The sequence below is a fragment of the Astatotilapia calliptera genome, chromosome 15, assembly GCF_964374335.1.
Source record: "Astatotilapia calliptera chromosome 15, fAstCal68.1, whole genome shotgun sequence".
In the NCBI taxonomy this organism is placed as follows: Eukaryota; Metazoa; Chordata; class Actinopteri; order Cichliformes; family Cichlidae; genus Astatotilapia; species Astatotilapia calliptera.
The window spans coordinates 30899670-30911838 of record NC_137436.1 but is presented as its reverse complement, the minus strand read 5'-3'; the positions used below and the strand labels follow the sequence as shown (position 1 = coordinate 30911838).

Sequence of the window (12169 nt, the reverse complement as noted above, 5' to 3'; positions counted from 1 at the left end):
ATCCCGTGTTGAAGGTGAAAAGGGTGCCAAAGTCCTGCAAATGGAGACAAGGGTTTAACACTCAGTCTGACTCTGACGGTTGAGTTGGGGGTTGAACAGTTTGGATGGCCTAGCGTGCTCAGCAGACACAAACCCTCTGTGGCTCATTTCCCGCTCCCTCTGCTGTTCTGTCTCTCTCACTGTTTGTCTCGGTTTCCAGTCTTCCCATCTGTATGTGATTTAGGCACAGGCTCAGGGGAGAGGCAGGTCCACTAGGGGAGAGGAATCGGGGCAGGGAGGGAGAGAGAGAGAGAGAGAGAGAGAGGAAGGGAAGCAGTCAACACAAGTTTGTTTTACAGGACTCAGCTAGGGCCGGGATAAGGGGCAGTGGTGGATCTGGACATCGCAAGCTGTGGAAAAGCGAAGCCAGAGGGTGCAGCCGATCATAAGGAGCTGCCCAGGGACTTCCCTACAGCCAGTGGACACTGATTGAGACTTAAACGGAGGATCAGTGGGCAAATACAAATATGGCAGCAAAATCTCTGCCCTTCTGCTTTCTCTGCATCTTCTTATCGATTGCAAGAATAACTTCTGGGGAACAACAGCAGTCAGTTCTCAAAGTAAGACACATTTGGTTTTCCTTCTTTTTGGCTTGTATACTGTGAGTGTTATCAGTTTCTGACTTTCTATGAGTTATGATTGAGTACACAGGCTTTTGGGAAGCTGGAAATGATGTCTTGGGAGTTTGGGTTCTTTGCAAAGCTCTCTGAGGATACAGAAACTTCACAGTGGTCTTGCAGTGGGTTTGCATGTGTGTTTATACCATCAGAGGTACCCCAAGACAACAACTCTGATAGGCTTTGAGTTACTGTATGTGATTCAGGCACAGCCTGCTCCTCCTGCCCCTCCCTGACAGTTCTCTAATGGAAAGCAGCTACAAAATGTTGAGCAACAGCACGGGGAGGGGGCACAATATGCAGTAAGGGCATGGAAGCCATTAATGACTACTGGCACACACTCTACAGTTCCATTGGCAATAGCTTTAATACTTGTAAGCTCACACGCTTAACTTAAAAGTATTGAATTTACGATCATAATAAACTTAGACCGTGGGGAAAGATGCATGGAGATAAATAATGTGATAATGTGAAAGTCTGAGGTTGTTGCATGTGCATTTTCACATAATATAAAAACCCTGGCAACACTGGTCTTCTTTCTTCTTCTTTATGTTATAATACGACTCAGGCCGGTGTTTGTTTGTGAGTGCAGACAACAGCTGGTCTTCTAGCAAAGCAGTCAAAGATGTGTTTCTTTCCTTCAGTGTTCAAAGAATAACTTGCTATTAGATCCCGAAATCAAAGTTTGCTCCGAACCCACAAGTACTCAAATCTTTGACGGACTTCTAAAAGTCCATTTATGTATCTTCATTATAGGCTGTTCTGTTTATGATGACCCAGTGCCTGATATAAGTACAATGACTGCATTGTCTTGTGCAGCTACTAGACCTCGAAAGTGGTTATGGTTAAGGGCAGTGTTTACGGACCTTGCTGAGCTTTGCTTTTCTTGTCTAAACAACAGAAAAAAAATATAGCAAAGGTCTGACACAGGACAGTAGAGAGGAAACTGGACTTTGCTGGAGTCTCATCAGAGATGGTCTCAGTGAAAGAGTACTTGTCGTGAAGTCATTCTTCAGGAATAGAAACAGGGAGAAAAAGGCTTAAATATGCCAGTGAGAAAAGGCAGTGACAGGTTTTATCTAGTGGTGAATCCAAATGTAAAAATTTTATGCTCATATCATCATCAGTATGTACAAAAGATGTGTGTCTTCAGCCATCTTTAAAACACGTTCAAGGCCCTATCATAGTTTGGGGCTGTATTTCAGCCAGTGGTGTTGGAAGACTTGTCAAAATTGATGGAATTATGAAATCAGAAAAGACTGGTAAAAGAAATTACAAGGAAACCTGTCAAAGAGGGTTCAGACTTTATTTAAGAAAAAAGCTGATTATACCAAATACTGATTTTCAAGCTCGTTGGAATTGGACAAACGCTGTTTTTACATTCTGTACTGTAATTCCAAAAAATATATGCATGTTTTAAAACATCACAAGTATAAAAAAGTGATCGGTGGGTGGTTCAAGACTATTGTATAATACTGCAAATCACTGCAAAAATTAAGTTTTTGTGGTGCCTTGGTAGTGCTTGCAACACATTCTTAACATAATATAAATTTATAGTTAGAGATAAATCTAGCACTTTAAGCAAATAAGTTATAGTTAATAAATATCCCTAACATTGTGATAATAAATATGAGATCTGTATGAGCAAAGTCACTTATAGTCGGGATGAGATTCTCATGACCCAGGGTATATCCGGATGTTCAGAAGAGTTACAATGACTAAATCCACCGTCTGACCATCCCTTCAAGGTCAGTCTAAGTACAGCAGATAACTCCATTTGGGAGGCAAAGCGGAAATGACATTCAACCCTCAAGCATTAACATTTAATCCACTTATAGTGCCCTTGTGCTAGGAAAATCTCAAAAAGCAGGCAGAAGTACATATATTATAAGCAACACATCCACAATAAGAGCTCCGTGTACACACATGGCTGTACAAATTTCAACCTATATTATGGGACAGGGTGTTGATTTTAGGTGAGCTAATCTGTGGAGCCATAAATTGTTTTTTGCGTGTGATACCTGCCTTATGGTCCATCCTCAGAGCCTAGGTCAACACACAGATACTGATAAATACCTAAATGTCAGAGAGAGTGAATCATTGGAAAAGTTATCTTCAGTTAAAAAACAAATCGAGGTTATATAATATGCTGAATGTAAGCTTTGTCCTGCCCTCCCAGTGTAGGAGGGCCACAGAGATTGTTCACATTACTAAGCGTGCTCACAGCTGGCAGAGAGCTTCAGATGTTTGTGAATGTTATTAATGCTTTCAGGTTTAAGTTTCTATCAAGGCTATCAAATCTATTTCTATTTGGCATAATCAAAGGGAAATCTAATAACACAAACACTGTGAGGCCGCAGACTTTATTTGAAAGATGTAGTTTCTGAAATTATGCTTGTTTTAAATGTGGCTCATTTACCCTCTTTCATTTTTTTTTTTTTTTAAAGAAGTGGCTGAGAGGCTATAGATTTCTTTTTAAGTTTGTTTGAGCAACATAAGCTTTCTTACAAATCAAAGTATGTTGAAACTGTAGTCAAAAGCAATATTCACCTAAAATACACCCAAATATTTTGCTGAGAGTAAAGTTGTAAGATTGATCTAAACTGTTTGTCACCAATTCTGTTCGTAATTGTTATGGTCCGAATTTCTACACTTAACCAAGTGGCAGAAATCCCAAAAAGTTTATTCTGTTCATCTGGACGTAGCGTTTTTTAAAGGGAGAAATGTTTCATCCCTCAGTGGCTTCATCTTGGCTTTATGCAGATGATGTTCTTCTATTAGCTTCATCAGGTGGTGCTGAGTGTGAAGCAGCAGGACGGAAAACGGTGGAGGGCCCACCCTGGTCAGGGAGAAGTGGCTATTCAAAGAGTGCCTTGCAGTCTTATTCAGGAACAAGGGGAGATTTGGCCATGTCAGCAGTGATGCAGATGCTGCACAAGTCAGTAATGGTGAAAAGAGAGCTGAGCTGTAAAAGCAAAGCTGTCGATTTACCGGTTGATTTACTTCCCCACCATAACCTATGGTCACAAGCTTTGGGTAGTGACTGGAAGAATAAGGTTGCAGACACAATAGAAATTAGCTTTCTCTGAAGCTTGGCTGGTCTCTGCCTTAGAAATTGGCTGAGTTTGGTGATTCTCAAGATAGACTGACAAGAGTCAGATGAGGTGGTTCAGGCATCAGATTAGGATGCCTCCTGAGTGAGGTATTCCAGGCATGTCCTACCAAAAGGAAGAGCAGACCCATGGCATGCTGGAGAGATCACGTCTATCAGCTACCCTGGGTGTGCTTCAGCATTTCCCCAGACAAGCTGCATGAGGTTGTGCGGAGAGGGAAGTTTGGTTATCAGTTTAATCTACTTCAGTCTTTATGCTGACCTAAGCTATCTGGTTACCACTGTTTTGTACTTCTTGGGGAAATGTCAGATTATCATGGCGAAGAAATTGAACTGACAAAAATCACTTGATATTGATGATTTGTATTCATATCAACTGTAAGAAATCTGTTTTAAGTATGAATGTGATTTGCATTTCTCTTCTGTCTTTCTGTTTATGGCCAGATAAACATAATGTACAATGTAACTGTTTGTTCTTCTGTTTAGGCTCTCTTGTAAAAAGACATAGTCCCTAACATTCAAGTCTAAAGATGTCCAAGTCCTAGCAGTATACCATCTGCTCTTCGGCCCTCAGCCCCCTTCCTCTATTCCCCTGTGTATATGAACTGCAGCTGTTTGACCCATCACAGACTGTCACACAGTTAATAGGTCTGAACTATTTCAGAAGACTTTAATGTGCTTTTACAAATGATAGATAATTGGGATCTTTGTGGTTTTCCCATAAACTTTAGGCTCATTAGTTCTAATAGCTTAAACTAACATTTGGGGCTATTTTTTTTTTCCTTTGAGCACTGATCCCATTGCCACATTTAATAGGAGTATGTGTATACATGGAAGGTTTACACATAAGTGTTTACGTGATAATAATAGATGTCTCTGTGGATGCTTTTCCTGTAGACTCAGGGAAGCCTACAGGAAATGGATCAGCAAGAATAATAAGAGCTCCTGTTTGCAGGATGTTTCACATCAGCTTGCAACATAATAACGTCTTTGTGTCGCAGCCCATCTGTGAATAAATCAAAGGAGAGTATGAATCACATGTGGGTATACACTACTGTATGTCTTTGGAATGTTCCATCGTCTGGTTATTCTGAATGCAAAGCATCAATGTCCAGCAGAGTGAGTGGAACAAGGAGATCAAACTATGGTGGTCTTGCAGACTACTGCAAACAAAGTGCTACTGTACACCTCACTGAATGGTGCTGCTTCAGAAAATCAAAGATAGTCAGAGGGCCGAGCGTGTGCGTGACGCCTCTGAACTCTTGCATCACATTGTCGTCAGAAAGTCTGGTGAACAAACATCAGACAGGATGTAGTGTTTGGACTGATGTTCTGTAAAATGTCAGGATGCTGTACTTTTATCGTGTTGTGTGTTGAAACTGCTAAATTATCAACCATCGATTCAAATGCCCAGAAAGTGAGAGCCATGACTGAGAACCCTGGGTCAATAGCATTCTTATATGTTGATAGATAGCACAGGATATGTTAGCGATATTTATCTGTATTTGGTTCTATAATATTTTAATGGAACTGAACATCAAGCAGCTTTTTGGTGATTAAAGTTAAGCTGCATTTTAGCCACATGCTAAAGCAGCATAGTTTAAGAAACTGAGAGATGTTACATTTCAAATCAAGTCTCTTATTGTGGTCTATTTGTAAACTTAACTCTAACCCTAATCAGCTTTGTGCAGTCATCATTAGCGATGACATCAGTCCTAGCCCCAACGCTAAATGCTAAGGTCAGAGCTCAGTCCCTGAAGAAAATGCACCCGAACATTCTCCCTCTATCACTACTATCAGTCAACATTTTGCATTTAATGAATGAATATTGCACGTGGCACATGACATATACATCAGTTTACCATATAACTGAGTCCCGGTATAAAACTTAGTTATGTGGCAGATTCACTTGTATTAAGTTTTGCTTTACCCTGACAATAGACTAACAGATGGACTTAACCGCTGATGTTTCACACACTGTTTTTACACTTGGCTTCAATGTTAGTATTTTATTTTCTGTCATGTTATATTTTCGTTTGTTTTTTTGGAGCTGGAGGCGACTATATATATATATATATATATATATATATATTCAAATTTTATTCATCAAAACTGAAGCACAAACTTCCTGTAGCTGCTGTACCACAAACTGTTTGTCAGATAATTCCATTATAAATGCTCCAAGTACAGTGACTCAAGGAGAAGCCTAAAGGGCAGCTCCCAGCCACATTTGCCTTTGCCAAGATCCACCAGTCAAAGTCTTAAACTTCCAGTAAAGGAACCACAGTTTTAGCATTGTTATTCCACTTTTCATGGCCTGAGGATGTTGTTTAAACACAAGTTTAAACAACCAATCAACTTAACTTTGAGAGTTCCTCAGCTCTTACCTGCAGTTAGTGTGTCTACTTAACCCAACTAGAGTTTTCTACAAATTTTTACTTTACAGAAAACTGACATTTCTGTTCCCACTGCAGGTGTGTGGCAGGGGATTTTTCCTCAGTGAGCAAAGCGAATGCCTGCCATGTAACTGCAAGGGGCATGCTGACTACTGTGAAGACATCACTGGCATCTGTATAGTAAGTTGACTGCCTTTCACTCAGTAAGGTGCCCGGGTACACAAATGTTGTCGTAAACATAATATTTCCTCTCGCAGAACTGCAAATACCACAGCATGGGTGATTTCTGTGAAATGTGTGAAGATGGCTACATTCTGACTCCTGGCCTGGGTGGACGCCACACCTGCCAACCATGTGCCTGCCCCCTCCCCATCCCATCCAATAAGTAAGCTGCTCTGCTGTTGCTTGTGTTGCCACAAGACTGACAGACATCTCAAAAATATTTTCTTCTGTGTGTCCGCCCAGCTTTGCAGTGCACTGTGACAAAGGAGGTGCCACTCCACGGTGCAAGTGCCAAGAGGGCTACTCTGGAAATTACTGTGAGAGGTCTGTGCTGAGAAGGCCTTGAACAAGCAATCAGTAAATTATGTAAATCAATTATAACATAACTGCATTACCTGCGCATTCAATAAAAAGGTACACGTTACAGACTGAGCAGAGTTTCATGTCAATGAAACACATAAAATATATTTAGGTTCACAACATTCACACTTATTTTATCTTACTTACTTAATATTGGAATGGCCACAATATCTATACAGCATCTAACTCCAACTGCCATATATAGTACAAAACTTTTAAACACCACAACATTTATGAAAACATGAGATCTCTGTAAAGTGCAACATCACATACACTGTCATTTATATGCATAGGACTTATGCTCACACCCAAGATGAATAGATTTTGCTAGTAATTTGCTAAAGCTTACGGATCACTTCTAACTGGTTCATGAGAGCAGCCTTAGCTTTGTTTGTTTTGTTTTTTTTAAACAACGAGGAAGAAAGTCATGAGCTTTTGGATGATCTGATATCCTCGTGTTGGTGTTGTTCCCAGACCATCATGAAAATGTTGTTCCAGGTTCAACATTGCAAGTGACCAATCACATTGTTGTGACGTTATTCCTTTGCGCGCCAAGCCATTCGTGCATTTATGAAATTCCAATGTTGCAAGGACAATATCAATTCTGCTTACTGTTTATTAAAGGGTTACTGTTAGTGTTAGGGTTAGGGTCAGGATCCGTTGATCGGCGGACAGAGGCGGTTTCTCGCAGCTTAAGTACAGTTTTTTGTTTTACGCCGGTTTTTCCCGAAGTTGCAAAAGTATGACGTCACAACATTCTGATTGGTCACTTGCAATGTTGATCCTGGAACAACATTTAGTATGATGATCTGGGAACAACACCAACACGAGGATATCAGATCGTGCTGAGCTTTTAGTTATGTGTTAACATTTAAAACTGAATAATGTCCAATTTAGGCATAAAGCTACAACAATCATTAGCTTTGCTTGTCTTGTAACAAAGGTCAAAAAGATTTTCCAAAAGTAGATTTTACTTTACTGTGTTAGACAGTGAGGCTCTCAGTCATCTGCAGTTTCTTCCATCCAGGTGTGCTCCCGGTTACTATGGCAGCCCAATGACGACTGGTAGTTCCTGTAAGAGGTGCGACTGCAATGGTAACACTGACCCCAACCTGATTTTCAACGAGTGTCACAATGTGACGGGCCACTGCCAGCACTGCTGGGGAAACACTGCCGGTGCCAACTGTGAGAGGTGCACCCCAGGGTTCTATGGCGATGCCATCAGTGCCAAGGACTGCAGAGGTGGGGATAATGGGTGAATACCCATACTTTGGGGGGTATTTCCTATGGGATAGCTAATGTTTGATGCATGAAAGCATTGTTCCTCAATGTTTTATGGCAGTTCTCACACGATACCCCAACAATGTAATTTGTGTATCTTAAGCCAGTCGCATAGATGGGTGTGTAATGTAATGATGGGAGATTAATGAAGTTTGTTGATGCAGTTGTTCTGGCTGGCTGTTCAACATTCTTGTCATAAACTCAGTGACAGTAGTCAGGCATTCCAGCAGCTCATTGCAGACTGCACACACTGACCTGCACTATTGTGTCACACTGTCCTGAAGTCGCCATAGAGTACTTCACAGGAGGACTATTTTTTACAACTTATTTACTCAGTTTAACCTTAGCTGCTTAAAAGAGATGACAAAAGGTGACAAAAGTGCAGTTTTTAGCCCCACACAACCTTGAAGTTGCTCTGTTGCAAAGACACATGGTCTCAATTCCATATCAAGGATTATCGTATGCCTTTAGAGGCCCTGCAAGTCCAAAAATAACCCTTTCCACCATACTCGTGACATAATTTGACCTCTGGTGTTCTCATCACTCCATACATCCCATGTCTTTTCTAGAGTGCGAGTGTGACAAATGTGGCACCTCTTCATGCGATGACAGGACAGGAGTGTGTCACTGCAAGCCGGGAGTCACTGGACGGCTGTGCGACCAGTGTGAGGTGAGACACAGCACGTGAGCTTCTTTATTGCAACTCTTATTTCTTCTTTATTAATAAAAAATATGTCCCTTTGTGTACAATTAGGCACTGACAACTAGGCTTAGGCAAGTTCCTCGGTTAGGTAAGAATAATAATAAAAGATCGTGGTTTGGCTTGGCTACCATTGTAACACCTTCCAACTTTCTCTGACATCAAACAAACTTTCTGTCAAAATAGACAAGTTATAAATTGATCCTCCCAGACAAACAGAAAGCCTTTTTCCGACTATTCCATATTCTGTTATGAGACTGGGATGGAGTGGCTACAGGGCAGGACCAGCCTTACATCACTCAGCCACTGCCCAGGATAAAACTTCATAGAACATACGAGGAGCAGACTCAAGAAGGCAGTTCAAACATATAATAAATAAGCTAAGATTCTTTAGAAGAAAAAGGCAATATAAAAGCCAAAATAGGTCTAGTTTATTTTTTGTGAATTTATGTATGCGTGTGTCGATGAAAAGATGAAGTCGATGCATGAGTTCAAGCAAAAACACAAAAAGCTGCAGTTACGAAATGTCTGCAAGGGTCATTGTGAGGTTAAGGGAAAAGTACTGAAAACAGGGCAACTGTTACATGAAGCATGAAAGCTGCAGATGAAAGCAGCTGAACTCTCAAGTGAGAACATAAAAAAGATGGAAGCAGTTACAGCTGAATGATTTGCCTACATTTTTTTTCTAAGATCTACAGTAGTTACTGCGAACTGTATTTTGACCCTTACAATGACATCAGAGCACAGCATTTATCTCTTATATTATGCACAGAGACTGCTTCAAAATGAACTGGAAGAGCCCAATAACTGGAGTCCAACACTGTTTTTCACTCTTGTAATCTAGGAAGGCTACTCGGGTTTCTCCAGCTGTCAGGGCTGCCGGAGGTGCGACTGTGGGCCAGCTTCCCTCCGGTCCACCTGCCATCCTCTCACCCACAGCTGTCCATGTCGCCCGGGGGCTGGAGGTCGTTACTGCGAGCGCTGTCTCCCAGGATACTGGAATTATAGCCCCTCTGGCTGCCAGAGTAAGTTATCTGCCTGTACACAGTAGGGCAGATAACTTGACATAATCAGCATTTGTTAAAAACATTCAGTGTAGATTCCCAGAGGAAAAGACTGCACTGAACGCTCATGTGCCCACACCCACTGTTGTTTTAATGTTCATTGGATGTGGTAAAAGTACAAATTCTTCGCTTAAGTAGAAATAAAAATTGTTTTTAAAAACACTCTGGTAAAAATTTGAAATATAATAATATTTTTAAAAAATACCAATTTAACTGAATATAAACTTTTCACATTTTTTGATATTGCTGAGCTGTTAAGAGTGTTGCGTTTTTCAGTTTTACTTTTCAACAGCCACCTCGACGCTCAAGGAAAAACTCCCTTTTAACAAAAAACCTTCGGTAGAACCAGACCCAACTGCTGTGGCCGGTTTCAATTTTAAAAGGCTAATTAAAAGTCTACACTGGGACCTGATCCCATGTGAGAGGGGACTGACATCATTAATTAGATGTGTTTTTTCTGCCTTTTTAATCTGTTGTGTAGGTGCTGGACATAATAATAGAAATGTCTCTTATGTATTCCCCTCAAATGTCTTAAACCTAATAGTAATTAGGCTTTTCGGAAAAAGTAAGGAATCCAAAGTAAAGTAAAGCACAGACGTCCGAGGTTCAATGCAGAGACAGTAACAGTAAGTGTTTTACTTTCTTACTTTTGACCTCGGGTGTTAATGATGTCAGAGGAACATCTGCTGGAAGCTTTGATAGTCTCTGTGGCCAGTGACTATCACTGTGAGAGTTGGATGACATCAACGCCCAATTCCAAATCTATATACATACACAGCTGCTTAAATAAGGAGTCACACACTAAAGAAACCGCAAGACAGATGTGCAGGCCTCAAGCCAAGTGAACATCTGCAGATTTTAATGTCTTGTTTCCAGCTGGTGAAAATTTTAAACTGAATGAAGTGTCTGTTTTTGTTGGGGTTTTTTAATAGAGTGTGACTGTGAGAGTGGCTTCTGTGATATGCATACAGGAGGATGCCTGGCAGAGTCTTCAACGGTCAACCTGTGCAACATCAGTAAGTGCAACAAACAACAGCGGCAGAAATTCACTAACTAAAGGAAAATTATGTGAACAGCTCTGATCCAAGTTGGGTTTTTCGTTCTTTTTCCTGACTTTAGCTTGTGATCAGTGTATCTGGCATCTGATTAAAGACATGGAGCACTCCAATAAGACACTGGACCAGCTAAAAGTTGGAGTGTTGAACATTACCACAGGTGCTGCTGCTAACGATAGAGTGAAATACTACAACTATACTGCTCATCAACTGCAGGTACATGCACATTTATATGTATTACTGCTATAAAGGTAAAATGAAACTGCACTAGTAAAACCTTTTTATACATATAATGTGCAAAAGTTTATGTGTGCTGGGAGGTACATTGCTCATACTGATGAATCTAAGAATTGTCATGTAGCTTGACAGTTGCCACACAAATGTATGAAGCATTTTAGCTTCAGTAGCATCACTGTTTAAGCTCATTGTTTTGGTTTTTGACCTCACAACTTTGATTTGACTTTTCAATATCAATTTCATTTATATATCGCCACATCACAACAATATTGTAAGGTAAAGACCCTACAATAATACAATTTGCATAGCACCAAATTAGCAAGAATTAGCAACTACACCCACAACATTCAGTTTCTGTTCATAGTTTACCTTCCAATTAATTCTGATAGTTCGGCTTTATTTTTGCACAAACATATTACAATGTTAGCTCTATGATAGTTGTAGCTTCCTTTACATTTTTAGCTTTAAATGTGTGGAATGTAAGACATTTCTACAGAGACAGACAGAAATGCTGCTATTTAAATTCTGATGCATGAATTCCTGCAGTGAGTTTTCATTATTTCTACTTCACTCCTGTCTTCCTTTCAGAGTGGGTATCGAGTTTGGAGAAACAAGTCGTCTGTAATGCAGGCCCAGACTGAGGAGCTGAAAGAGGCCACAGATGTTGTGGTACTGGACATCAGAGAGCTAGGGAAATCGGTGAGCACCATCAAACCTTTAGATGTTTAAAGCTAGTGTTTGTGTGTCTGCAGTCTAGCTATTTTTTCACTTACAATAATGTAGAAATTATATTACTCAATATCAACTTGCAGGTCATACTTTCCCGACGCATATTTTTATGCTTTTATAAATAATAACCTGTCACAGCATTTAAGATGCTACATTTATTTACATTTATTAAAATGTTTGATTTTAGGCTTTGACTTATCTCTTTATTTGTGGCTTTTCAGGAAAGTGTGGTGAACATTCTGTGGAACATGTTGGATAATGACACACTGGAGACCTTCACACTCGCTGAACAGCTCAGCATAAATCTGACTGATCTAAACATACGCATTGAAGGTATCAAACAACTCTCAAACGCAA

At 40.3% G+C, this 12169-nt stretch overlaps 1 protein-coding gene across 1 annotated transcript in view; it reads left to right on the top strand.

Moving 5' to 3' along the window:
- Positions 1–293: 293 nt before the first annotated feature.
- Positions 294–12169, top strand: part of lama4 (laminin, alpha 4) — a 33077-nt gene continuing 21201 nt past the window's right edge. The window contains exons 1-11 of the mRNA XM_026194639.2: positions 294–599; positions 6243–6344; positions 6422–6549; positions 6630–6710; positions 7774–7988; positions 8597–8697; positions 9572–9752; positions 10724–10807; positions 10911–11062; positions 11672–11782; positions 12034–12145. Of these exons, the coding sequence (XP_026050424.2) occupies positions 507–599; positions 6243–6344; positions 6422–6549; positions 6630–6710; positions 7774–7988; positions 8597–8697; positions 9572–9752; positions 10724–10807; positions 10911–11062; positions 11672–11782; positions 12034–12145 (1360 nt within the window). The 5' untranslated portion in view covers positions 294–506. The remainder of the gene's footprint in view (positions 600–6242; positions 6345–6421; positions 6550–6629; positions 6711–7773; positions 7989–8596; positions 8698–9571; positions 9753–10723; positions 10808–10910; positions 11063–11671; positions 11783–12033; positions 12146–12169) is intronic.